This window comes from Dendrobium catenatum, unplaced genomic scaffold (assembly GCF_001605985.2).
Source record: "Dendrobium catenatum unplaced genomic scaffold, ASM160598v2 fragScaff_scaffold_1617, whole genome shotgun sequence".
Lineage (NCBI taxonomy): Eukaryota > Viridiplantae > Streptophyta > Magnoliopsida > Asparagales > Orchidaceae > Dendrobium > Dendrobium catenatum.
Genome location: NW_021320079.1, coordinates 711096 through 739030, shown reverse-complemented (window position 1 = coordinate 739030; position 27935 = coordinate 711096). Strand labels below are relative to the sequence as shown.

The window sequence follows — 27935 nt, the reverse complement described above, 5'->3', positions numbered from 1 at the left end:
TAAAGAAGGCGAAGTCGAAGAGCAACGAATAGTGAAGAAGGGGAAAAACAAACCTTGTAAATCTTCGAAAAAAAAAAAAAAAAAAAACTGTCTCTGTGTATATATTTATTAAACCCCTTGCATATATGATATATCTTCCTATCAATGTTCAAAATATTCCAAAGGGAAAAAGCTTGTACAAAATTATTTGTGACTTGATTAATGTTTACTTACTTTACTCATAGCGTAGCGTTTGCTTTTAGAGAGATTATTATGTGCGGACGATGAATGTATTTGGAGGCGAATGAGGAGGTGTCATGTCATACAATGTATTGTACATTGGGGATGTGACGCCTCCTCATTCGCATTTTCGACATCCACACGTAATAATTTTTTTTCTCTTGTGCCTTAGCCGAAAATCTAATATAATATTTTTAAGATTTGATTCAACTCTAGTTGGCTTAATAGATGATACTACATCACATATTTCTCTGTCAGGTCAACATCTAATGTTGTCTAGTTTAATTTATACAAATTATATCATAGTATGAATTATTAAAATTATTATATCTTAATAAATCATTAGATTTCTTTAAGATTATGCCTACCTTTCCTATAGGGGTGTAGGATTCTGATTTTTGACTCGTTTTAAAAAACGGGTTGGATTCGGATTGACCTAGAAACCAAATATCAATCCAATAATGACCCGAAAGTCGAAGTCCATTCCGGATTTCCACCCGCACTCGTGGACTCTGCCCGCTGCCTGCACTCGCGACTCGCCGACCGCCTTACGTCGTTGTTTCCGCTGCTCGGAGTCGCTGACTCCACACGTTGCCCGCACTCGCGGTCACAGACTCCGTAGCTCTGCCAGCACTCGCCGACCACCTTCCACCGGCACTCGCAAACTCAGCCCACACTCGTGAACTCCACCTGGTGCTGCTGTCGTTGCTCCGCTTCCGGTTTCGAGTAGGAACTGGAAGTAGCGACAGGAGCTCAGTTCACGCTTCTTCAACCAAATCTCCTAAATCCGAGTCAGGTCGTGTCAACAAGGCAACTCGCGCGGGTCGAGCCCGGGTTAAAATATCCAACCTGTTTGCAAAAAACGAGTCGGATTCAGGTTGACCCGTTTAGATCGGTGTCAACTCGGGTTCCTCGATCACGATCCGTCGACCCGAATTGACACCCTACTTTCCTGGCATAGTGTATATACATATATAAAAAGAAAAGTAATAAATGGCTAACGAATCATCGTTGGGTTATTTGGAAAAGTGGTTTTGGCTTTGTTGGCTGGAACGTCTAAATTTCCTGCCCGTGGTTCTATCAGTTTGAAGAAGTTGTTGGTTTATGTTTTTAATGACAAAGTGATTATTTGGTCACTTGTTTTTCAGTTGCTCCTTGAAGATCAAATCTTATTGGTTAATGATTTGAAGGATTTGAAGTTTTGTTGTTTTCCTCTCGTTAATGTGAAGAGAGCGATGAAGATTATCAGTTCGGTTGTCCTTGGCATTGATGAAGCCGGGTATTGACTTCTTGAGGTAATTGTCGGTGTTATGGCTTTGCATTGAAGGATTACTGGTATTGTTCTTTCCAGTATGATGGATATGGGAGAGATTTTTAGTCTGCATGACTTTGCTTATGAAGAGGATGACTCTTAGACTATTGAGGAGACAGTTGGTGTGTTTGCTTTGTTGTTGCCGATTGGTTTGTTCTTGGTGGATGTTGTTGGTTGTGTTGATGCAACATCAAAAGTTTCTATTCTTGATTGGAGCTTGTTGGACCCTAAGATTGATGGGGTTTCGGTTGATGATTGGATAGCTAGTTTAGTAGTTTGTTATTTTTTGCTTGTTTTGCTAATAGGTTCCTTATTCCTTTTTAAAGCCATTATGATGAAATATGAGATTTTTACTAGGTTTCATTTTCCATCTTTTGAGAAAGCTAGGATACTAACCAACCTTTTAGGTTATTGTTTTACTTGGTATCCCCATCACCCCAATGGATCTAAAATGGAACTTAAGGCTCGTTTGGGACGACTTTTTTATTGCTTCTGAAAACGGAGTTTTAGTACAAAAATTAAAAAATTTGTACTACAACTCCGTTTTAAAAAGCAATAAAAAAGCCGTCCCAAACGAAGCCTTAGTGAATCACATATCCATTATGGTAGTTTTAAAGGGTTGCTTTTGCTTTCTAATTTGTATTAGGTTTTTCTTATTTTAATGCAATTTGCATTTCTTAAAAAAAAAAAAAAAAAAGAATCATCGATGGATGTATAAATACATCATGCTTATAAGTGAATGTTTCTACATTTAAATGCAATTATTATTAATTGACATAAGTAATTCTTCATGAACTCTTACTATATAAGAAACACTATTATATAACTTCTATATTTAGAAGTCTCATCTTTTATACATTGTTTGATTTGAATGATTATAGCTTTTTATTGAGATGGTTGTGAAGCTCCTACGAAAAAAAATAATTTTTTGAAAGGTACTAACATAATGTATAAAGCAGTTTTTCAATATAAAAATTTCTTTAAAACAGTAGTCAAATAGGAACTTTAGTTGTGGTCTAAAAATAAATTAGTAAAAAAATTGTCTCAAATGAAACTTTATGATGTATATCTAAAAAGCAAAACCGTGATAAAACTATCTCAACCAAACAAGAGATTATTGCATGCGGATTTTAAACGTAGAGAACCGTTCGGTTTTGTTACTATGAATTGTAAAAACGTAGTTACTGTTCATTATTGTGTTTTTACTGCCACTGTTGCGCTTTTACTGTTCACAGTCACAAAACTGAATATTTCTTTATATCGAGACTCCACTTGTAATAATCTCTACAACGAAACATTTGCTCAATGGGTCATCATAATTAGTTATTATTTGCTCTTATGTAAAAATATATCCGGTAGAAGAGTTACATAATATTTAAATTTATGTTTCTCTTCATTCTCATCAAGAGGGCCGTTCAAATTATCCGGCCTTAAATGGTGGACTTCTATGATTTTTCAAACAAATTCCGAGCTACGTCGCTATCGTCCAAGCAGAACTGTATAAAGATCGTGCAGGTTTTAGCGAAGAGAATCGCCTCGGAGTAGTAATTCACCGTCGCCGATTCGGTCTCCTTTTTATTTTTATAAGATTGCCGAAGGGAGATTCAGATCCAAATCCTGTTTTCAGCTTCTCATGCCCTTCCGTTTGACCTTGGAAACAAATATAAATTCGTGTTGGGTTCTTCGGAGAGTGCTCTGTGATCCATAAGGAAGTCGTATTTGTTCTCGGATTAGATCTGGTGAGTTCGATATTTCTTTTTTTTTTTTTTCCCTTATTTTGTTTTGTATTCTTTACTTGATATGCGAATCTTACGTTTTTGAATTCGTGTTGCTATTGTGTTGGGGTTTGTTTGATTACTGTTTATGTATCAGCGTCTTTGATTTATACCTCGTTTTTTCATCTTCAAGTGAAATTAAAAGTTCCTGGCCAGCTGATGAAATAAAAATTGTTGTAAAGTTTCTAATTGAGGGTTCTTCAGCATTTTTAAGAATTTCAGTTGTGATCGCCACAAGAGCACAAACGTGGAAACCTTCCTCCAAGTAGGGAGAACATCTCCACAATTCCCAACGGATGGTCTATGAATGAAGCTCAATCTCGCGACCTGGACCTACCTACTCGATATGTTGAGGAAAGACCTTTTTTTTTTTTTTTGGTCTTTTAACCTAAGAGGATCTTTAACACTTGTGTGACCATGGCTTGGCTATCACTAGTAGGTCATAATGTTAATTCTCTAACACAATTCTTGGAATTGAGGCTGTGTAACGTACTTGATGCGATTAAAGTATCGCTCGCTTTCTCCACCGGAGGACGTTTTTCCTGTTGGATTCAAGGTTCTGTTGCTCAGCTTGCCCACCAAAACTACTAGGGATTTTTCCATCCAGATTTAATTTGGAGCGATCAATGGTTCAAATTAGAGGAGATTGGTGAAGTTGAGTGATTTTAAAAAGGGTTAGACAAAGAATAGGTTGAGAGAGAGAGAGAGAGAGAGAGAGAGATGGGAGAAATATGGATTAAACTCCTTTTGTTTGGGATTAAACTTCAAAGTAGTTCACCATTAAAAGGATACATCTCTTACATATTCTACACCTAGGATGACTTCCTTCGTGGAGAAAGGCTTACTTTCTTTATTGTTTTCACTAAGCCATCAAGTTCCATTGCTTTTGGTATGCATGGTAGTAAGTTCCTAGAAGATGTTATCCTTTCGGTGTAGATAAGGGGTTACAAATCTAACCTTTGATCTTTTTTACATTTTGCCTCTTTGAAGGTTCACACCTGAGGTTTTTTTTTTTTTTATGTTAATTGTGTTTTTGGTACAATCAATGGTGCCCAATATCTCATGTAGAATGTGTCTCAGGCTTGGTTGGTTTCGATGCCTGATACACACAGCATCAACATTCGACCCTCGATATTCCAATATTAATCATTTTAAGCATAAATTTTAGTTAAATGACTTATTATTTCTAATTTTTTTAATATTCTACTTATTTAATTTTTATACATTATTTTTAAAATATAAAATTATAATCTCGTGTTTAATTCGTGTCTGTGTCATATATTTTTAATAATTGACGTATCCCGTATTAATGTTATGTCGTATCTGTGTCGCCTTCTCCCTATATGTGCATCACTTGGATCACATTTGGATAGACGATGGTGTTGATGATTTTATGTAGGAACTTTGAGGAATATGAAGCCTTTTTTGGTATGCCTCATGTTTATGCCCAATTGTCTCATAAGGTTGATGGCTGTTTCATTAGCTCAATTTAATGAAATATGATGGATTGTGTTGAGTTGGTATTTAACGCCAGCATAGTCTAGTAGTCTGGTTTGTAAAGCAACTGAGGACTGGTAGAAAATAGTCTTTTTAAGATTTTAGGGTATGGGATAGGGGAGAGCGGACATTAGAATCTGACTTCTAGGATCAAGTCTCAAATAACCGCCTTAAATTCAATTATATTGCCGAACAACTCCAGAGAATTTAACAGGATTTAACTCTTACATTACCAGATAATTTTCAGGATTTAATTTTAACAGAATTTGTTAAATCAAAATTTACAGGATTTGCAAAATCCTATTCAAATAAATCATACTTTTGCCAAACAGCCCCTTAAAGACTTTCTGATTAAATTTAAAGATTTTTTAGCTATGTTTCGAAGATCCAGCTCGGAATGGTCATAAGGTAAGACAATCGAATCGACCGATTTTACAATGCTCGCCCACGTTATTGCTTCTTGCGACCTCCACGACCTCTTCTCTCCTTCACATGCCTTTGACGATCTCCTCCTCTACTGTGTCGCGACCCCATCGTGATTTCCTCCTCTTCTAAGTTGTCGTTGAACCCATCAATGGATGCCACTAGCAAGCTCTTGTCGTGATCCCTCTTTTCCCCAGTCAACGTCGAACTTGTCAATGCCCAACGAGCTACCGTCACATTCTCTTACATGCCGATGCCAGAGACTACCGAGCTCTGATGCCGTCAAATTCCCTGACATCCCGCTGGCAACCATCTCGTGCCCTAGGTTTGCTTTTTATTATATATAGATCATTTTTAATGCTTACGCATCAACTAGCTTTTTGTGTTATTTTCCTGTTGTAAAGATCCAATTTTTTATGGCGAACAACTTTTATTCTTTGGATAGTTGATGCATTTTTATATCAGCCTCCTAAAATACGTACATATTTGAGCTCTCTTTAATTATTTGCTCTAAGATTTGTAGGTTGTATTTCCTATTTCTTGAGCTGATTAGCATTTTTGTGGTTTGTGGAATTGTAGCATAGGTGCTGATTTCGGTATTGGCTTGTGGGGGCCTGTGGTGTAACCAAAACGAAAGTGGGCTTAGTTTGAAACATGGTACCGACAAGCAAAGCCGAAAGAAAAGCAGCGTTAGATGTCGCCTCGTGGATGTTCAATGTTGTAACTTCAGTGGGGATCATTATGGTTAATAAAGCCTTAATGGCTACTTATGGTTTTAGCTTCGGTAGGTGAACTTTGCAACTTAAAGGTTTCCTTCAATTTATTGATGAGCATGCAGTTCCTTGATGTTAGTGCACAAATTATCAAGAAAAAATTTAGTTATTTTACTTACCGTATAGATTAATATGTTGTTCTAATATGAAATGGAAGGCAGTCATAACAGCAACAATTTGAAGGTTTGATTATATGGATTATAATGTGTCTCGTTGATTTCTCAACTTTTTGAATTTGTTGATTGATGTTTTCCTTTGATTTTTATTAGAAAAATTTATTAGAAAAACGGTAACTGATCTTTAGCATCCCTCTTTGTATGGGAATTTCCTTAGCAACTTAATACTTTGATGATTCTATAGGTAGGACCATGTTAATTCTTTGTGTTTTTTTCTCAATTCTTTAGTTATTATGGAATCTAAATTGTATGCTTTATCAGATTTGAACCTTCTCACTAGCATTTTCCCTCACATTGTCCCTCTTCCACCCTCAGCCTGCCCTCACCAAGCATCATACTTTTCTCACACCCTCCCATTTTCCTCAATCATCTCCCTGGTTTTTGTTATATTTGTGTTATCCTCTCTCTCTCTCTCTCTCTCTCTCTCTCTCTCTCTCTCTCTCTCTCTCTCTCAAGTTTCAGCTTGCTATTCTTGGCAAAACAAGGGCTTTGTTTTCTCTCGAACGGAAAATTAGTAGCTATGGAATTGTTTTCTTTTTATTTGCATTTCTTAGTTCGATTCTATCTATAGCAAATTGTTAATATGTCATAGTTTCTATACAGATCGCCAATTCTCTTATATATCTGCTTTAACCTTTTGTTGCAGCAACAACATTGACTGGTCTGCATTTTGCTACAACGACCATTATAACTGTAGTGCTTAGGTGGTTGGGATATGTTCAACCTTCTCACTTGCCAGTACCAGAACTCTTAAAATTTGCCTTTTTTGCAAACCTATCTATTGTTGGAATGAATGTTAGTTTGATGTGGAATTCAGTGGGATTTTATCAGGTTGGCCATTGATCAATTTCAGGTTTTCTTTTCATTTGGATTTGTTTTAAACACGTTTACTGACTGCTTATTGGTTCACTGTCAGATTGCAAAGCTCTGTATGATCCCTGTGTCATGTTTTCTAGAGGTTCTTTTCGATAAGGTTCGTTATTCCAGAGACACAAAGCTCAGCATTGTGGTGGTTCTCTTAGGTGTTGCAGTCTGTACAGTCACTGACGTGAGTGTTAATGCCAAAGGTCTAATAGCTGCTGTTATAGCAGTTTGGAGCACAGCCTTACAACAATATGTAAGTTATATGGGTGTATCTGTTTCCTAATTATTCCTGGTTGACCATTTACTATAAATTTAGGATATTATGATGCTTTTCGAACTTTGTTTGTTTCATATACTTTTTGCAACTTTTATAAACTAAAAGTCCTAAAAAAACATTGTGGCAACTATAATTAGGTAACTATGTATTTCAAGGAAAATGAAGATTTACTTTGTTTCTATTTTTTATTTGGGATATTAGCTTGGTTGGGAGTTTTCTGACAGAGTGTAGCTGGACGCAGTCCATTAAACTCACTTCATTTTATATTCTTTGAATTTTACCCGAGCATGCAGAAGGTTTTTGGTCAATGGCCCTTTTACAAGCATAACTACTAAATCATACTGAGATTCATGCTTCTCTTTCTTAATGCAATAAAGACCGTTTCTTTAGCCATTATTTCAATGAATGATAAAGACTAAGAGGCTGCTTGGTTTATGTTTTCTTTAATGTAATGTCATATGAGATATTATTTTGTGCGGTCACCGGACGCCGTCCGAAGGCGAATCAGGGCGCACCACGTCAATTTTTTGCTGTGTACTAGTGTTATGTACCGGGTGATGTGGCGTAAAGCTGATTCGCCTCCGGACAATCCGGTGACCGCATAGAATAATTTCTCCATAGCATATAGTAAAAACTGTTTTTGCCTAAGCAATTCAGCTGATTTCTACTATCTAACATATATTCAGTGAAACGTGGACTGCTTTATGCATTGTCACCATTATTTGAGCAGCTGTAACTGTTTTTTGCAGTATGTGCATTTTCTTCAACGGAAGTACTCTCTCGGATCATTCAATCTGTTGGGCCACACTGCTCCTGCACAGGCAGCATCTCTGTTGCTTCTTGGCCCTTTTATAGATTACTTACTAACCACAAAAAAGGTTTATGCCTTTGACTACAATGTAATCTCAGTGGTAAGCACTATATATATTTCGGTTTGCATCTTCTCTATTCTATCTCAGATTGGGCAAATTACTACGTGCGGCATCCGGATTCATCCGGAGATGAATCCAAACGCGTCACATCACCCCGACCCCGGTGCATCCGGGTGACGTGGCGCGTCCGGATTCACCTCCGGACGGTCCGGACACCGCACGTAATATTTTGCCCTCAGATTGCAGTTTCTTCCTCTGTTTATGAAAAATAAAAGAAATTTCCGTTACTTTTGTTGCAGTTCTTCATCACCTTGTCATGCTTAATCGCCATAGGTACCAATTTGAGTCAGTTCATCTGCATAGGTAGATTCACTGCAGTGTCCTTCCAGGTTCTTGGTCATATGAAGACCATTCTTGTCTTGTTTTTGGGATTCTTTTTATTTGGAAGAGAAGGCCTCAATCTTCAGGTTGTTCTTGGGATGATATTAGCAGTTGCAGGAATGATTTGGTATGGAAATGCATCATCAAAACCGGGCGGTAAAGAGCGGCGAACGCCGACCGATAAATCTCATAAGAATAGATCATTATCGGATTCCGAACAGCTTGATGAGAAGGTTTAGATTACTTTCACAGGCAGGCTTTAGATATCTTTCCCTTTGCTGAGATCATTAATAGGAAGAATACTTCAAATTCAACTAGGTTTAGTTTTTTCTTTCTTTATAAGTTTTTTTTTTATTAATTTTTATTTGGAGGCATTCATTAGGATTGAAGCATCCCTGAAATTAAATGCTAAGTTCCATTGATGATCATAGTTATTTATTGCCTTGAAATAATTTGTTTTACAAATAAATTTTGTTGTTTAGTGTTGTGAATTGATCATTTGCCTTGAGATGTGAGATGAAGTTCTTTGTTTGGCAAACAGTTGTTGTGATCCCTCTTAATCATAGAAAGTGGTCTCTATTTTTGGAGAGTATTACATGCGGAGTCTGGATACAGAGAATCGTTCGGTTTTGTGATTATTACTAGTAAATGAAAAGTTAATGTTCACCACTGCATTTTTACTATTCACAGTTGTTGTGATCCCTCTTAATCATAGAAAGTGACGTCTCTATTTTTGGAGAGTATTACATGTGGAGTCCGGATACAGAGAACCGTTCGGTTTTGTGATTATGACTAGTAAATGAGAAGTTAATGTTCACAACTGCATTTTTACTATTCACAATCACAAAATCAAACAGTTCTCTGTGTCCAGACTCCGCACGTAATAATCTGTCCTATCTTTATTTATTTTTGTATAAAAAGACATCTTAAATGTATTTTTTTTAAATTTTAGTGGAATATATGATCTGTGAGTTTAACATGATCACAAGTCAATTAAACTCCATGGTTGACTATAGTAACTAATTGTTGGCATTAAAGATTATGCTGCATGAGTGAAAAAGGCCTAAAGATAATCATAAAGGTAAATTTTTAGATTTACAATATATTAAATCTAGTATTTGGGAAGGTTGCATTAAGAGAGCAATGGAGGTTCAATTTCTAAAATAATGAAAGAAAATGTAAATCCAAAAAAGCAAGAATTGGTTAACAAAGATCATAGACAACTGCACCATAAATGTATAGGGTTATTTTAATAAAAATAAATCTATTATATTTAATAATTTTATAAGATAGAAAAACTTGTTAAAAATTATAATAATGTAAAAAATAATTTTTTATGATTCAATAATGGGGAAAGTGTGGTTTACCTCTTGGTGAAGTTTTGTATATAGTGAATAACTCCAAATGTAAATATTTCTTTCTAATCAATAAACTCAACACGAAGTACTAAGAATTTTTTATTATGTGGACTTGTTGGTCGGTTGATATGCGTATATATTGAAGTTAGCATGCGGTTCACTCTTATTATGTTGTACCCTCTCTTCTTTACTTCTTTACTTGTATCTTCTTATATATATCCTTGTACCTTAGTTCAGAATATAACAAGGCTTTATGTCTTTCTTTCATTCTCTCTCTGTTTCGGTTTTCTCCTTGCCTCTCTTGGCATTCCTCACAATTGCATAGTCAATGTCATTATAGAGTGAAATGCTTGGGCACTCTCGTGCTACTCACTGCGGATCTTATCGCAAAGGAGGGAGTCGACCTACTAGACTAGGTTGATAAATTCAAAAGATCGCCCTCACTATGCTCGACAAAGTCCATTATTAAAGTTTCCATTTAATGAGAGGGCGACCTAGCGGGATTGTGAGGCCATTCTTTTGTTTATTTATTTGTTGCTTTCTTCTCATGTGTAATCCTCTCTCTCTCTCTCTCTCTCTCTCTCTCTCTCTCTCTCTCTCTCTCCCCCACACACACACACCCCCAAATACACACACACAACTCTGGAAGAAGGAAAAAAAAAAAAGAAACATGGAACAAAACAAACAAAAAATAAAAATGCAAATGAAAAGAAAGAAGGGATTTAATATGGAACAACTTGAAAAAGGAAAAAAAAAACTATGGAGTCACACCATACCAATAAATTCATTAAGAAAATTTAGGAGACAGAGTACATATCTCTCTTTTTTCTCACTCTCTCCTTTCTTCTCTTCTTTCTTGTACCATTTCACAATAGAACATACAAAGAGATACAATACAACCACCAAGGGACATAACCCTTAATGAAAAATGAGAATAAACATTGCCTAGCATGTTGGATCATCATGGCCCTTCATTCTCTGAGTTCAACCTGCTATTGTTATATTTTTTTTTTTTCATCATTTTTATTATTTCTATTTTTTTTAATTTGGTCAAAACTTGTAAAAAAGATGATATCTTAAGATTAGCAAATTTTTATAATATAACTTTTAATATGTTGTAATTCTACTTATTCTGAATATTTAGACATAATCATATTAGAATTTCATTGAGTATTTATATATGTTGGTGTATATTCTCTAAGAAAAGCAAGAATAAGGAAAGAAATTGGTTTATGGCTATTACATTCAGTTTAGGAAAAATGAATGACATGTAATCTAACAAGAACCATTTGTCGTATTATATAGTAAGTTGATATGATATGCATAGTAAATTGGCATGATATGCATGCATAGTTGACATGACTTATTTTGCTAAAACATATATATTTATTTATTTTGATTCTCTTGTTGAATAAGAATATGTGGAAATGAACATGTTGTATTATTTTACAAACACATTATTATGATTTATATGTTATTTCAGATGAATAAGAAAAATGATTTATATGTATATCTATTGTGAAATGTTTGCAAACAAGAGAATATAGTTACTATATGATTCAAGTTGGCATACATATGATATGATACCCTACACAAGACGGTTGGCTGATGAGTTTTCCTTCAAATATTTATAGAATGTGATGAGAGGCATAAATGGACATGATATGGATATGATTGGAGTGAAAACTCCTGTACATGATGTCACCTAACTGCTTCTTCTATTGTGGCATGATATAATATAATAATATATGGCATGTGATACTGTTGAGGGATGACCACACATAATATGATTAGTCAGAAATCCTAGATATGTGTGTGTGTGTGTGTGTGTGTGTGTGTGTGTGTGTAAGAATATACCATATCATACATGATCATTTTAATAGCTATGTCATGCATATTATTGTTATAAACATGATAATTTCATACGGTACATAATACTATTATATATGATGATACTCTTGATATGATATGATGCTCAGTATTGATATACATAAACATGATGATACCTCCTATATAACGCATGATCTCTATATACATGATACAATGATGATACATTAGTTGACATGATTATACGTACATGATATGAATTGACCATTAGAACACATGAAAATCTGATTTCAACATAATAATCTTGATCATTATTACATTTGTATGATACATATAAAAGAATAAGCATAGAAAGATATTGCTTCAATATATTAGCTTTCTTGATTCAATTAATGTATCATGCATATTACTCTGCTTTTCTCATATTAATACAATAATAGCTTCTGTGTAACCTATTGAGTTGTCCACCCTCTATATATGTGTGATAATCTTTATTTTTAAGGAATTTTTTTACATAGAACAGTAAGAAATTATTTCGGGAGTTATTATAAATTCAAATCACAAATTGTTTTCGACATAACATCTATATTATTATGTTTTAACTTTGCTCATTTTTTCATCTTTTTTAGCTTAGGTAAAATTCCTTAAGAAATTGACATTTATCAGTGCAAATGGAGATTTTGGGACCGTTAGGTGTTCGTTTTGCAAACAATTTCACTAGAATGTTTTGGACATGCTAAGCAAAATATGGGAAGAGAATATGAAACATTCTAAAACTAAATCTTGGGATTTTGCAGTCGCGGCTCAATACAATGGGACCAGTCCTGGTCAGGTTGGGTTATGACAATATATTTGCATATTTTAGAGAAGGATAATGCACCAACAAATAGATCCACATGGTTGCAGTTAGACGTTTTTTTTCTTTTTGAAATAGATAAATTATTTTTTAATTGAGTGTTAAATGTATTTTATTGGAGATGATCGATGGTCATGATTATTGAGCAAACTATTTTTAGATGAAATTAATCTAAATGTGTATATGTATTAGATGATATTTTATTTTTGTATATTGATAATTTATAGTGTCTCTATTATGAACTAAATGATAAAAAGAAATTATCTCCAATAAAAGATCTTGAAAAATGATTTGTCCCGCATCTGACCTAATATGACCTATTAGAGTATATAGGTTATGTCAGGTCAGGTCGTTACAATAAAGAGTAGTATCATAATAATAGTTTGAAGAATTGATATGTGATAAAGTCATAAGATTGATTATGTGATGGGTAAAAATTGGATAGTATTAAGACTCATATTATGATGTTAGAGTCCAAACGATAGAATGAACCTCGATACGATTGATACTGAAAATGAATTGATTGAGTGAATATGAAATCTATATTGAAATGTTGAGGTTGATATTTTTCTAAGAAGGAGAGAATATAATAACCTCATTTGTAGTAGTTAGATGACCTAATCGTGACCTGAAAAGAACCTTATGGAAAATTCATTTTACTTAATACGTATAGAATTTTTTTTCTTGCGAAGCACTGTGGCTCTAAAAAGGTGGCACATGGTGCATCCCTCCATGTTGAATAATGAAGTATGCTAAAGAGCACTGCAAGGATGAGGTTTAAGTGCTGGGACGCTGAGGTCTCATGGCTCTATACCCCTTTTAGTATTTTATATAAATATCCAACCCCACTATCCCAAAACATTTCACTCTCCTCAAGTTACCAACTGAAGAAAAAAGGAAATGAGGGGAAGAAGAAAGGAGGAGAGAGAAAGGCATGTTCGTGGGCATAGAGCCAATTTCATCTAGCATAATAATTAGAAAAAAAAGTATTCATCTACAGGTAGATTATCGTGATCCTAATTCTGATTTTAATGATTTCATTATTTATATGACTTATATTATAATTTAGTCAAACTGATAATAGATACAATATATTGAGATTTATCATACTTTATAATGCATATTTTAGTATATTATAAATTTACTCATGCAACACATTTAGATATGATTATACTTAAGTTTCATTAGTTATTTCTATTTTTTATGTATATACTCTAAGAAAAGTAAGATAAATAAGGAAAGAAATTGATTTATGGCTATTACATTGAGCTTAGGTAAAATGGCTAACATGCATATATAACAAGAACCATTTGACATGACTTATATAGTAAGTTCACATGACATGCATAATTGATATGATTTGATTGACTAAATCATACATATCTATTATAATTCAGTTGTTGAATAAGTATATGTGAAAATCAACATATTATATTATTTTATAAACATTATTATTATGATTTATATGTTATTCGATATTAACAAGAAATATGCCTTGCACTTGGAAAAAGCTTTTGATACTCATGCTAATGAAATATAGACCAAATTCAATTATAGTAGTAAGAGGCAACTCGTATATGTAAATGATGTCCAACTATAAGAAGTTGCTAATGAATATGGCATTGATCTTGGTGAGTGCTTTGACTTCAAACCATTTGGTGAAGTACTCCACCATTACGACTATAAACTTCTTCTTACCACTAAATGATGGGAATGGTCCTAGGAGATCCATGCCCCATATGGTGAATGTCCAAGGGTTGTTGTTCATTTGAAGCTTGTGAGATGGTTGCAGTTGTATGGGAGGCAAACTTCTCACATTTTGGACACCTTCTTGAAAACTCCTTTACATCCTTCCTCGGAGTTGGCAAGAGGTATCATTGTCTCAAAATCATTAGGGTGATTGTCCTCCCTCTTGAAGGGCTTTCACACTCACCATGATGTACATCTTTGATAATGATTTTCTTATTGTCTTCTAGGAAACACCGCATGTTAAGGGAGCTCATTGATCTCCTGAATGGCCCCTTTTGTTTATTAAGTACTTTGACGCTTTTATTTTTATTCACCCTATGTATAAGACCTTGGTTCTTATTCTTCCCATCTTTAGATCTTCCAAAAATGGGTCAATCCAACTAGATTACTCTCCGCTTACATTATCTCTTCTTCTTCAATGGTTTGTTTGGCTCTCCTTAGGATAGGTTGTCCATTTATTGATATGCTCTGAAATGAAGGGTTTAAAGTTCAGAATTCTAAATCAAGGTTTCAAGTTGCTTCAAGAACATATCATAAGGACTAAAAAAATTGAACATATGAAAGACAACTGCTCTACTCGCCAAGTATGAACTCCTTCAATTTTCAGCTTTGATAAAATCTTCGACAAGCCTATAAAGGTGGAAACACTCTTTGGTGTCATGACTGTGATCCCCCATGAAAGACATAAAACCTTGATGTGTCTCTCATGTGTGCATTTATCTTCATAGGTCTTGGGCACTTAAAGAGCTTGTTATTCTAAATGGCCTCTAATATCTCGACCATTGATACCCATAGGGGCTTAGTCATGGAGTAGTTGGGTTCTAGTGTGTATCATCTTCTTAATAGGGTCAAGTGGCCTAAGGAACTTACTCCACTATTGGCATGGATGGTTCAACAATCTTAAATGGCCTCAGCTAGTAGTGATGCTCTTTGAAATTGCTACATCAATCACATGTTATCAAGGGCCTTTTATTAGTTCTAGGATTCCTCGAATGACTCTCACGCTCCACCATGAGGCTAGTCCTTCCTAACAATAATTATAGGGCTAGTGAATGATGAGTCAACCACTCAATTGTGCTCCTTAGTGTTCACATGATTATTGGTGAGTTAAAGTAATTCATCCAATATGTTTGACAATAATGTGCCCAATACATAGATAAATGTGCCTTCTTTTAGTCCTTAAGATAGAACAACTTGGGAGATAGCTAGCTTTAAGTTCTTTCAGGTCAAACATCTCCCTCTAAAATCTCATAATAAAAGTGGTGAAATGACTTTCTTAGTTCTTGGTTCAACCTAAGAAGGGATTATAAGTTCTTTTAAGGCCTCCAAGTAATCGCGCAAAATGTAACAAGCATCCTTTTGAATTTTGCAAATGAGGCAATCACTCCAATAAGTAGGCGATTGAATTAGCTAAGTGTCGACTCCTTGAGGGTTGTGAATAACAACGCGCACTTCAGCATCATTCATGTCGAGCAACAAAATCATAGATTTGATGTTGGCAACATGATTCCCTTTATAGGACTCTCGGTTGAGCATCTTGGATTAAGAGGTTTCCTCACATCTATTATTTCTCTGGAGAAGGTGTTTTTCACCTTCAAGTTTTACTCTCCTCGCCAGCCAAGTAGGAGGGATATATTCTTCATCATTTTTGGTGATGCAAGGGAGATTAATATTGGGTATTGAGGATAATGCCTTGCTCTCTTGTCTTCTATAGTGAATGGCTAAGTTAAAAGACCCTTAAGTTATACTCTCCCGCACGTGCCTCGATAACCCCACCAAGGCATCATAAATCATCTTCATGAGTCTTTCCTCCATCTACATAAGAAAAAATGAGGATTCAAGAAATTTAAGTAAAAGGCTAAAGAAATCTTAAAAAATGCTCTAGTAGATCACTAATGTTTCAAAAAATATCCAAAATATGACTTTTCATCCTTTATACATAGGAACCCAAGAGCAATAGGGAATATTATACAAAAAAAGCTAAAAAGTATGATCATATGACCCATAATGAACTGTTCATGATACGTGTCCTGATATAATGGTTGTTTTGCATAGTTCTTTTACCTTTTTGCAGCTTTTGGTTTCGGGGCGAACACCCTTGACAAGTGTTCATGGGTGGGTCTAGAAAGGCTGGTCCTCTAGACGAATCATGCTGGATGAGTCAATGATAGCGAGTCCTTTGGCCATTTTAGCGACCTCTTGGGAACAATTCCCAAGTCATTTGAATGACAGAGATGCCTCCACTTGAACTATGGTAATTGAAAGCATACGATTGGTTGAATATGGGGGAGCTAGCTTGCATGTAGCTGAGTTACTTGAGAGGATGACTTCCACTGAAGCGAATCCCTCAAAGCCTAGAGGGGACATATACAAATCCCTAGAATTACTATTAAGGGTGATTTAATTTTATTTATAGCATTCTAATTATAATTTTATTTATTTATGTAGTAAAAATTATAGCATTATGATATCATCAAGAGAATATGAAATTCCAACCTCATAGTTTCTATCTAGCCATTTTTAATGTTCTCGCTCTCTCTCATCATTGAAAATATAGACTTATGAACAATCTCATCTCAAGCAAATACATTTGAGTGAATTGAGCTTGACTCGAGCAGTCTCTGACTCGAGCTATGTGCAACTAAGCCAAGTCCTCTTGTTAAGTTGGTTTAAGCATAACTTGATAAATAAGTCATGAAATGATCTTCAAGAACAAACAAGCAAAATTCGAGCTACTCAAGCCTCATAAACTAATTAGCCTATATATATATAATTATTTAAAATATTTTAATATTACATCTCACTCATATCAAAACTTCATTTTCTTGTAATTATCTTATAAATTCTCATCATATATTTTTTTTTTCAACAGTTGGTTATATCAAAAAAAATAATATAATAAATAAGCTTATTCATGAGCCAATAGACTCAAACTCAAACCCAATTAATTAATCAAACTAAAACTTAAATTATAGTCGACTCTAACTCAGCTGAACTCATTTACATCCCGAGGCAAATTGATTCAACCCTAATCCAAAATCAATTCACAATCATTAATTGTAACCTTAGGCTAAACTAAATTAAGATAGTCTAGAACACTCAAATCATAATTTGAACCAAAGTTAGCTTAATCACGTTGATTAAAGTTGAATCAACACAAATGCAATGGAGCCTCCAAGCTCTATCATATCTAGTGGTGATGTAGAAGCTCATGAACCAAAAAGATGCAGGAAAGAAAATCTGGGCTGGCTTATATAATTCATTGACTCTATAAAAAATCAAAATAAAGGATCATTTTAATCCCTAAAATATGTAAAAATAATCAAAATAATCTAGACTTTTTTAGTTGCTCTTTAAGAAATTGAGAGATCAATATAATCATTTAATATAATTGAAAATTATTTTGATAATTCTTGCAGAATTAAAGAATCATTTTAATCTTTTCTTCATTAAATATGTATTCGCAAGCATAAATTTAATAGACACACAAATGTCCTTGCATTTACCAACGAACCAAAGAGCAGTTTGGACCCACTTATAGAGATTTCTATAAGGAATTCCATAGAGGAATCTCATCCATTGAAATGGAAAAGAAAACCAAACAAATTAGAAGAATTATTCTTTGGGGAGACCAGGGACCGGACGCAGAATGCTGTTCACAGATCATCAAGAATGCGCCACGTCAACAATACTAAGACGCGGTACCGAGCAAGAGGTGATGTGTCACATTCTGGTTGATCTCTGAACGACGTTCGGCATCCACGAAATAATTAATCAACAAATTACCACCTTATAAGGTCAAGTATTACTTTAACATGAGTGATACATCACCCCGAATACACAGTAACCTTACCAGATTTCCAAATGCAGCAGGCAGATTGCAATTTGGCCTCATTAAATAATCTGAAGACAGAATGCAAAATCTCCCATTATGTCAAAATCCTGCAAAAAATTCAACAAATAGGTAAAAAAACCAAGTTTGAAAAACATAATATTGATTCAAATTCTAAACCATGGGAGAATCTAGCCCTAAAAAATAATCCTGGGACAGCACCAAAATGTAGGAACTTATAAATGTTCCAGCAAGTCAGCACAACGCATTGGGCGCCAATTAGTTTGTCAGAGAACATTAAGGAATAAGAAGCAAACATGAACTTCATAGATTATAAAAGAAAATGGAGTTTCATAATATAGAAATGAGAGCTAACATTGTTGAGCTTTTCCAACTAGCAGGAAATGTATCTTACAAAGAATCTCCAGTGAGGAAATCAAATTTTTACATTCTTTATCATTTTTTTCTGACAAAAAGAATAAGGAATTTGGGTAAAGGACATAAGATGGTGGTGCCTTCACATTTACAGCACCTAGTAAAATTTTGCTGTACAGAACCTGTTACATGTCCAGCATTCTTCAGACCCAATAGAAGCAACAAAGCCACCAATCCACCAGAATAAAAAACAATCAAAACACAGCTTCATACAATTACACTGCCTTGATCCATGCGTTTCCCACTTATATCAAAGCCGGAAAGGTGCCACAGAAGGGAACTAAGTAGGGTATTTACAAACTGTGCCAAGGCAGGGCTGCATGAGCAGTTCACTGTTAAAGATTAGTTAGGTTACTTGACGCGAAAGTCGTGTCTGAAGATAGTCAAATTTTGGGTAAACTTGTCACGATTTCGTGAATCCAAACTCCGATTCACATCAGCCATTAGCTTGTCAAAGCAAACTGCAAGGCGTTGCTGTTGATCCACTGGCTGCAATTTGGAAAAGATAATCAAAATGTTAGATTTCAAAAATCAAATACCAGAAAAAGACTGCTGCGAAGAATTTAACTGAGGCTTCGTTTGGAACGGTTTTCTTGTTGCTTCTTAAAGCAGCTTTCTAGTACAAAAATTTTAATTATTGAACTAAAAAATTGCTTTAAGAAGCAACAAAAAGGATGTCCGAAACGAAGCCTAAGTCATGATACTGGGTAAAGGCCTGCTTGAACATATGGCTCAATAAGCAATTTGAGATCCATGGATAACGGCGAACACTTGCGTTGGTCTGAAAAGGAAGACCAAATATGATGTCTAAAGCCTACTTATTGAGGATGGGATCTTAGAAAAACTTTTTACAACAACAGTACTAACTAAAAATAATAAATATGTATTTTTTTTCTTTGTTTCTACTTTGAAAATAAGACCCAAGAGTTAAAGAAACCAGAAGAAATGATTTCATTCTCATATTAAGGCCCAAAAGTTGAATTTAAAGAAGGGAAACAGAGCACAATGCTTCATAGGCTCATCCGATATCACACGAAAGCATTAAATTGAGCACTCTGAATATAAATCTAACTGTTAAAGAACCAATAGCTGGTCCTATATAATTCAAAAAGATCAAGAATGAGATTAAGTATAAGCCACGCTAATAACCTGTGAGGCCAGAATTTGAGCTTTCAAATCGCTAAACACCTGCAGATAAAGGCAGAATTTAATTTTCAAAATGGAATCGTCTTTAAATCTTATTACAAGAAATGCACCAGAAAATGTTTATAAATATACAAACGAGAAAAAATTTCTAAAAAATCACAACTAACAATGTCATTGAGAAAAAAAAATGCATTGTGAATTAAACTAGAAAACTTTCCTAGCAAAAATATTCTACTTCATAAAAACATTCTTCCTTTCATTGTGATTTGGCGATCTATTCCCAGAAGTAGAAGAGCTAAGCACAATCCAAAGATTGTTATTTGACGTTCTACGTCCAAAAGTAAAAAGAGCTAACTAATAACTAATACCCAAAATAACTATCACGAGTCATTTACTTCAGCTGGATTTGTTTTCTTGTATATTAATCCATCTTGTGCCAGTATTCTTATTATAATTTTCTTGCTTTGTCTTATACTAGTTTTTATGAAGGAAGAATATTTTTGGATGCTGCTTATAACAATTGATCGTAACAAATATTTTATTAGTAGAATTCAAGTTATAGAATATTTAATAGTAATAAATCTAGTTGGAGGGGGTTATAACTTTGGGCGATCCACTCATTAATAAGAGTACTCATTTTATATATCTCGGTCTATTACTCAAAGTGATAGTGAAATAGATGGGGATATTATTAGCAGAATTCAAATTGGATGGTTGAAGTGGAGGAATGCTTCGGGCTTCTTCTGTGATAGAAAAGTACCACTCAAACTTAAGAAAAATTTCTATAAGATAATGGTGAAACCACAATGCTTTATAGCGCAGAATATTGGTCATTAAAAGAGAAGCATAACATTAAGTTAAGTGTTGCATAGATGAGCATGCTCAGGTGGATGAGTGACTTTACTCTTAGAGACTAGATACGAAACGAGTATATATGTCAAAAGGTTGGAGTAGCTCCAATGGAAGATAAAATTAGAGAGAGACGCCTTAGAGGATTTGGTCACATAAAATAGCGGCCTTCCGATGACTAGGTTAGGAGTGTAGAGGTATTAGATTTCACCTATTGGACCTAAAAAGACTTGGTTAGAAAATATTAGAAATGACCTTTCTTTATTAGATTTAAATGAAAATTTTACTTTTAACAAGACAATGTTAAAAAAGGATTCATGTAGCCGACCCCACGTAGTGAGATAAAGACGTGATGTTGCTGTTGTTTGTTTTGTATTGAAATAAATTTATGCTTAAATTATTTTTAAATAAAATCATAAAAAAGTTTATTATAACATAATCATCCACTTCAGATAATTAATCTTAATAATGTGCAGAACCACTTAAAACATGCTATACTGTAAAGTTGATCCATAAAAATTCATTTAAGGTCACTGAGTTGATCTTCCTATCGTTAGACCAACGTCTTAATTTAGTTCTCTGAAGATAGACTTCTCTCTTAAGTTTTGTCAGTCTATTTATTGTGGACAGCATCCTCCGGAAGGCTATTAACAGCAAGCAGGCCTTCAATTCTTCAATGATCAGCTAAGTAGCAGTAGTAGAAATAAAATAACAGCTGCAATGCTGCAGAAAACCGGCAGCAAGGTAACAAGCACCGGCAGAGCAGCAAACAATACAGCGATAGCTTCAGCAGGCAGTTAGCAAGCAACAGTACTTGTAAACAATGGAAAGGAGTGGCGGCAAGGGATCTACACCCTTCGGTTCCTGCTACAGCACCAATAGAGGAAACATGATGACTTCAGGGAGAAAGGTAGAGTGACTTGAGAGCCAAAAAATTTTGGGGACAAGTTTTCATTGAATTTACTGCAGAATTTAGGTCTTCAAATAGGCAACAAAAATTATAATATCTAATAGAATCCCAAAACACACTTCTAAAAAAATTAAAAGCACCACTTTTAGTTTCAATTTTCTATGTCAAGCAAACACAACCTAAATGTAAAAACAATGATGCCGCCAAGCTCTATGGCACCTAGTGATGATGTGGTAGTTCATAAACCAAAGAGGTAAGAAAGAAAGTCTAGATTGATATATATTGAGTAAAAACCCCAAAAAAGTCACCCAACTAGGGGTGCAAACGAGTCGAGCCGAGCTCAACACCCCTGAGCTTTAGCTTGATTAATTAATCGAGCTCGAACTTTATTCTACGAGTTCAAGCCGGCTCACTTATTATGAAAGAGAAACGATTATGATTTAAGAAATTATTAAAATAAAATGATAAAAAGAATGCAAAATTATAAGAGAGAATTAAGAATCACTGAGGGTCCATTCTAGTCAAATGTTCTTCATAAGAAATGTATTCATGAAAAGTGCATCCAAAGCATCTTTTCTTGTAGTTGTTCAATATGTAATTTAAAAAGAGTTTAAAAAAATAGCTCCAAAAGTAAACAAGCCTTTCGGAAAAAAAAATAATGTAGAATGACCATATTCAAATCCAAACAAAGATTGCCCCAAGCCTTGATAAAAAATTTTCAGGCCAACTGCTTCCCAATGATTCTCAGTGTTTCACAGGGCAGGCCTAAAACAATACAATTGAAATAAAGTTTCAATGGCTCAGGCATTAATGCCCTATCTGCAATCAACAAATCCATGTTTGATTATTCATGTATGAATACAAAGACTCAGGTATTTTTCCTCCTTCCCTCAAAAAAAGAAATGGGTCCATAGCAAAACTTTTCTTATGAATGACAAACAAACTGGAAGATTTTTTGGGAAAACTTTATCTTCAAAGAACTACAGAAATCAGAAATTTCTGAAAGAAATTTGTTTATTGAAATTGCAAGGATCCTACATGTCATTTAATTTGAATGCATTTGGTTCTTGAATAAGAATCTTTCTGCTTCTGGTCTGGGTACCAAAAATATGAAGGATTCATTTAGACACAGGGAAGTCAAGACGAAAGTACCACTCGAACTTTAATATCGAGAACACCTAAGCAAAGCTGACTTGCTGAGTAATGACTAATACACAAGTGTCATAATGTGCATTTGGTTATTGACCTTTTTTTTATTGATTTAAACTTATGAAGGCTAAATTTTAACCAGCTTAAAAAAAATAAGAACATTTTCAATACCTTGATAGCACCTTTGTCAAGATCATCTAGTTTTTCTAAGGACTTAAATTTTCAAAATAAATATCGAACACCAAGAATTGAGATTTTTAACACAAAATTACAATAATATAAATTTAAATCAACAGCAAAGAAACAAAAACCCATATACATCAAAGAGAAAAGCTCCATACCTGTTCACTGATCAAAATCAAGCTCAGCATTGGCCTGCTAAGGCTCCACTGGTTACCACAATCTTCAAATAGAACAATCTCAAATAGTGTCTTAAGTATCTGTTTAAACAACTTTTGCAGTGAGAAACTAAACAACTTTTGCTGTGAGAAATTCAACGTTTTGATGAACAAGGTTTGCAATATTCACAATAGAATAAATTAAAACATCCTAAAAAATTACAACTTCCACAAGCCATAAAATAATAGATTTCAGTTAATGAAATTGGCAACTGGAAAGTATCAAAATTATAAGCAACAGATACCATTTGTTGGCATTACATAGTGCAAACATTTTATTCATACAGGCATCTGCCAGAAAACTCTAAATAAATAGATAAATATAAGAAATGACTCAACATCCCAATATTAGAAATAATAGAAGAAGCGGCAGTTGTTAGCATCGCAAAAGGGACGTGCATGCTAACTGCATACTTCATGCTGATAAACTTCAATGCAATCGCATGAATAACAGGAGAAAAAGATTGCAGTAAAATAAGTCACCGATTTAGCATTTTCTTTTATCATAAATTCGTTCATACCTCAGGGAACAGATTAGGACACTCGACAATATGCCGAGCAAGATTGAGTGCAGCTTGTGGTGGAGGTGACTCCGCTATGGTGATATTATTGAAGTAAAATGCAGCAAGGTTATCGACTGCACTAGCACACTGTATAAAAGTAAATTTAGTCATGCAAAAATGTATATAAACCACGTAAAAAACGTAATTTGATTATCCACAATAAGTTATTTGCAAAAAATACCATAAGAAAGCCTCAAAATGAAAAAGTGATCTTATACCTGTGATGAGATACTGGTATCCAAACCTTTCAAACCAGACTCTAGAGAGCCCACAATATGCATAAAAGTACTTGTATCCAGATTTAAGATAAAAGTAATATGGTTGTTGAATAGAACCTCCATAAATGCAAAATAAGCTCTGGTAAGCTGTAAGTTGGGTGAAAAATATTGTTAGGCTTTATAAAGACGACTTCCAAGATAAAAGCATGAAAATGACATTAAAGTAACCATTCAAGTGCAACCAGTGCCCCCCCAAAAAAAAACCATGTTCCCCTTAAACTAAAATGGATCAAGTTGCAAAATACAGCAGTAGCCATTTCAGACTTGATTTTCTTTGAAATGATAAAACATTGATTTTAAGAAGACAAAATTGCCAGCAAACTGTAGTTCTCAATTGCACTCCAGACCTAATTTTCTTTGAAAATTCCCTTTATTACTTATCTAATGATCTTACAATCTTAATTTTCTTTGAAAATTTCCTCTGCTACTTATCTAATGATCTTACAAGAAAAATATTTGTGTAAGAAACTGTTGAGAATACAAAATCTCGTGGATTGATGAGTTGGGAAAAACAAGAAGGGAATTAGTGGAATCAGAGCATAATGAAGGGATTGAATGCCCATTCATTTCATTATTGTATTCCTACACGTGGCAGAAACAAGAAAGAAAGGCCTGCTCCCATAGATTGGTGACTTCAAAGGGTATTTGATGCTAGAATGGAACGTACGTAAACAAATTTTAATCAGTGGTGCCTGTAGCCATTCAATATAATTATTTATTTCCTTAAGAATTTTATAATTTCCTAATTGATATGAGCATCATATGTGTATAAATACACACGAGATGAATAAACAATCCAAGCCTTCTAGCCACCTATTTTCTACAGAGTATTAGAGCACGATTAGGGTTGACATAGTTATAAATTGTTTTTAGTCCTTGGTAAACTTCTCTGCAATTAATTAATTAGTCTAGTGTTGTTTTCTTTTCATATCTTCTTAGGGTCAATTTAGTAATTAGGTCTCTTAGGTGTTTAGGAATGACTATCTACTACTTAGGACGAAGCACCTAGGGTTTGCTACTACTTAATCTTCCACAAAAGATAAAAACCTTTAACCTAACAGTATTATGTGGCACAATTATCACAAGGAAAGGAGCGTATCAAAGAGAAATACAAGAAACTCCATGAAAAACTCCAAAGCTATAGTGGAAATAAAAAAGGTCAATCAAAAGGTCATGCTTATCTTGTTGAACCAAAGGGCTCAACTCAAAAAAATGGCAAAATAGGGAAAATCCTAAAATCTCTCAAAAAAAGCTTCAACAGCATGCTCTCTAGCTCAAAGTGACATAAGTTCCAACTCTTGTACTTGTAATGCCTAAAGTAATTCACCTAATTTTTTAATAATAGATGTGTGTGTGTATGTGTATATGTATAATGTATTTCCCAAATAAAAACCTTCTCCACTTAACCTTAAGTCTCGATTATTTCTTGTGTGTTAACATAAAAATGCTTCATCAAATGCTATATCGTACGGTTTAATGCCCTAAAAATCACACTAAGATTTGACGTTCTTAAGCAGTTGAGGCCAATTTGAGTGGTTGGATCACAATTCAGGATTGAATCTTATGCATTGGGTTCTTAAAAGCAGATGCAAGTAAGTTCCCACATTCAAGAACTACTATCTTAAAGGTTTGAAGTTTCAATTACGAAGACTTGGATGTCACCTTCAATTATAGTTCTGCAACTAATAACTGGTAAAAAAATTGACATCATGATGAGTAGTTAAATAGAGATTATATAGAAGCAATGTTGATTATGATTCAATGTATTCTTCTCTTCTACAGATTATCAGTAAAAAAAAATAATGATAAGAATTTGGAATAATTAGTCACATTAATTAAACATTTTGATTAGGCTAATAAATGGTGCAATTATGAAATAAGATTAAATTAGAATAATTAATCAGTATAATTAAAGAACAAATAAGATAAATACTTATTGTTAAGAATAACCGAGACAACTTATTAGAAGTTAATTAATAATTAGCAAGTTAAATAAATAAATTAGTAATTTAAAAGTTGATTAAGTTGTTATAAAAAGATTAAAAAAATAGAAGGAATATTGAGTACTCAAAAATGAGTTCATAAAATTAAATTAAAAAAAAAAAAAGCATCACGAAAAAAGCTTGCTTCAATGAAGTTCAAATCCAAACTGAACATCCAACCATTCTACAACACTTACCACGAAACAAACTGGCCTCTACTTAAAAAAATAAAAAAATAAAAAACTGGCCTCTACTATTCAATAGTACACTGATGCAAAAGTACAATATGACAATTAGCTAGTATGTATTTTGCTCTATTTTTAAGTTATTAAATGGCTCAATCTGAGTATTAAAGACTAACCATTTTTTTTCAAATAATTATTAAATGTATTCTTCTCTCCCATATAACCACTCTTTGTGTAATGGGTAAGGCAACATGTATCAAGTCCCCCTAAGACGACACATCAAAAGAAGCCTCAAACAGTGTGTGCGGTCAACAAAGAGCGATATTATACAACCTTACAGAGATCATTAAAGAAATTTCACCAAAAATTATATTTGACGGCCCCTCAAAACAAAGGAGAAAGTTATGCATGCAAAGTAGGCTTTCCCAAGTTTGTTTACCCTTGCAACCATCAGAGGTAACACAGTTCTTTCCATGATCCTACTAAAGCTAATATCAAGAATAGAGCAATATGATTACACGTACAGCTTTCTCTAGGCCAAGACAATTAAGCAGATAAATTTACTTCCTAAGAAAATAAAAAACACCATACAATTTCCTTGCAGAAACAAATGATGGCAAAGTGCAACTAGGGGAAACATATATGAAGCTACAGCATACCTTTCGGAAGGCCAATACATCAACTAGAGGAATAGAAAGTGTCATCTTAAGTGCAATGTCAAGCGCTTCTGCAAGTGCCCGATCACCATATAATTCGAAAACTCCAAAATTAACATAATTCCCGGACAAAGCTGAAAACAAAGTATGGCCAATATCTCAAATGGTTAATATGTATGCTTTTAACAAAGAACTAATATTTTTGACAAGTTAGCATATATTAAAAATAAAAATATCAAAGCAAAACTCATCATAATAGTAATTAAGAGGGTTTGAAACAAAGGGGAGCTAAGTTGGGACAAATGCACCAATAATCAAACTCATTTTCAATCAAAAGCTTACACCATTGGTGGAAGTCAACCACTTGGTGTTTCTACATCAACATATTGTTCATCCAGCAAATGTGGGACTAAAATTAATGCTATCATATGTCTTAACAGAGACAAAGGCAATCTTTTACATATAATTTTGAGTTCACTTGTCGAAATATCTCCCTTACATTCTGGCTGCATCAGATGTTATTTCTATTATATTTGAGCGTCATGGTAGAAGTAGAACATTTGGCAATTAACTTTGTTCCATCTCTTTCTCCATCAAGGCCATTTCCAATGAACATTAAAAAGGTATAAACCAAATTTTATTGCAGAATATATTAGCTGGTCATTTCTATAATGTGGTCGTTTCTTTCATTTGTCCCTGAATAACTCTAGGGTTGCCAGGGTAGTCCAATAAGTTGCTCAAGAGATTGTTTCTTTTTTCTATTGATAAATGTGAAGACAGAACAGCTTAAACTAATCAAATGAAATATTATTTGACAAATTCTGAGACAATGCAGGGTGTTAATGCTCAACGGGCAGAAATTGACTTTAAAAATTATTAAATTTAAAAAAAAAAAATACGGGCAGACATTGACTAGAGAGATAAATAAATTTAAGTTTGCTTGTGAAGGCTGCACCTAGTGACAAAGGCGGCCTTCTTCCAACAATTTGTGCCGGCTTGTCAAATGAATGCATTAGTTGTGCACTATTGCTGCAGTTCAAGTGGCATTATCTTTCCCGCTATCATTTTTTTTTCCATTGGGCCATTTTGGTTGTGCATTTTAAAACAATCTCAAATCTATTTTATCTACATTATCTGTTACCTATATATATTTCACTGTAACAACTTTACAGTTGCAAGAGTAGTTGAATCAG

At 34.1% G+C, this 27935-nt stretch overlaps 2 protein-coding genes across 6 annotated transcripts in view; one reads left to right on the top strand and one right to left on the bottom strand.

Moving 5' to 3' along the window:
• Positions 1-2971: 2971 nt before the first annotated feature.
• Positions 2972-9107, top strand: LOC110093124 (UDP-rhamnose/UDP-galactose transporter 6). Of its 2 annotated transcripts, none has more exons than XM_020817914.2 (6): positions 2972-3270; positions 5806-6010; positions 6822-7006; positions 7092-7292; positions 8066-8227; positions 8488-9107. In XM_020817914.2, the coding sequence occupies exons 2-6, from the start codon at positions 5881-5883 to the stop codon at positions 8806-8808; spliced, it is 999 nt and encodes a 332-aa protein (XP_020673573.1). In that variant the 5' UTR covers positions 2972-3270; positions 5806-5880; the 3' UTR covers positions 8809-9107. The 2 variants fall into 2 exon arrangements, with proteins under 2 accessions (XP_020673573.1, XP_028556853.1); XM_028701020.1 differs by lacking the exon at positions 2972-3270 and adding an exon at positions 5239-5551.
• Positions 9108-18520: 9413 nt separating this feature from the next.
• LOC110093130 (exportin-7-A) overlaps positions 18521-27935 on the bottom strand; it is a 58051-nt gene continuing 48636 nt past the window's right edge. For 3 of the 4 annotated variants that reach the window (XM_020817921.2, XM_020817920.2, XM_020817919.2), the window contains 6 exons: positions 26746-26876; positions 23860-24006; positions 23600-23728; positions 23022-23120; positions 19776-19814; positions 18978-19115 (listed from right to left, as the gene is read on the bottom strand). In XM_020817921.2, the coding sequence (XP_020673580.1) occupies positions 18978-19115; positions 19776-19814; positions 23022-23120; positions 23600-23728; positions 23860-24006; positions 26746-26876 (683 nt within the window). Of the gene's footprint in view, positions 19116-19775; positions 19815-23021; positions 23121-23599; positions 23729-23859; positions 24007-26745; positions 26877-27935 lie in introns of all 4 variants that reach the window. The other variant, XM_028701016.1, reaches the window with a different exon arrangement.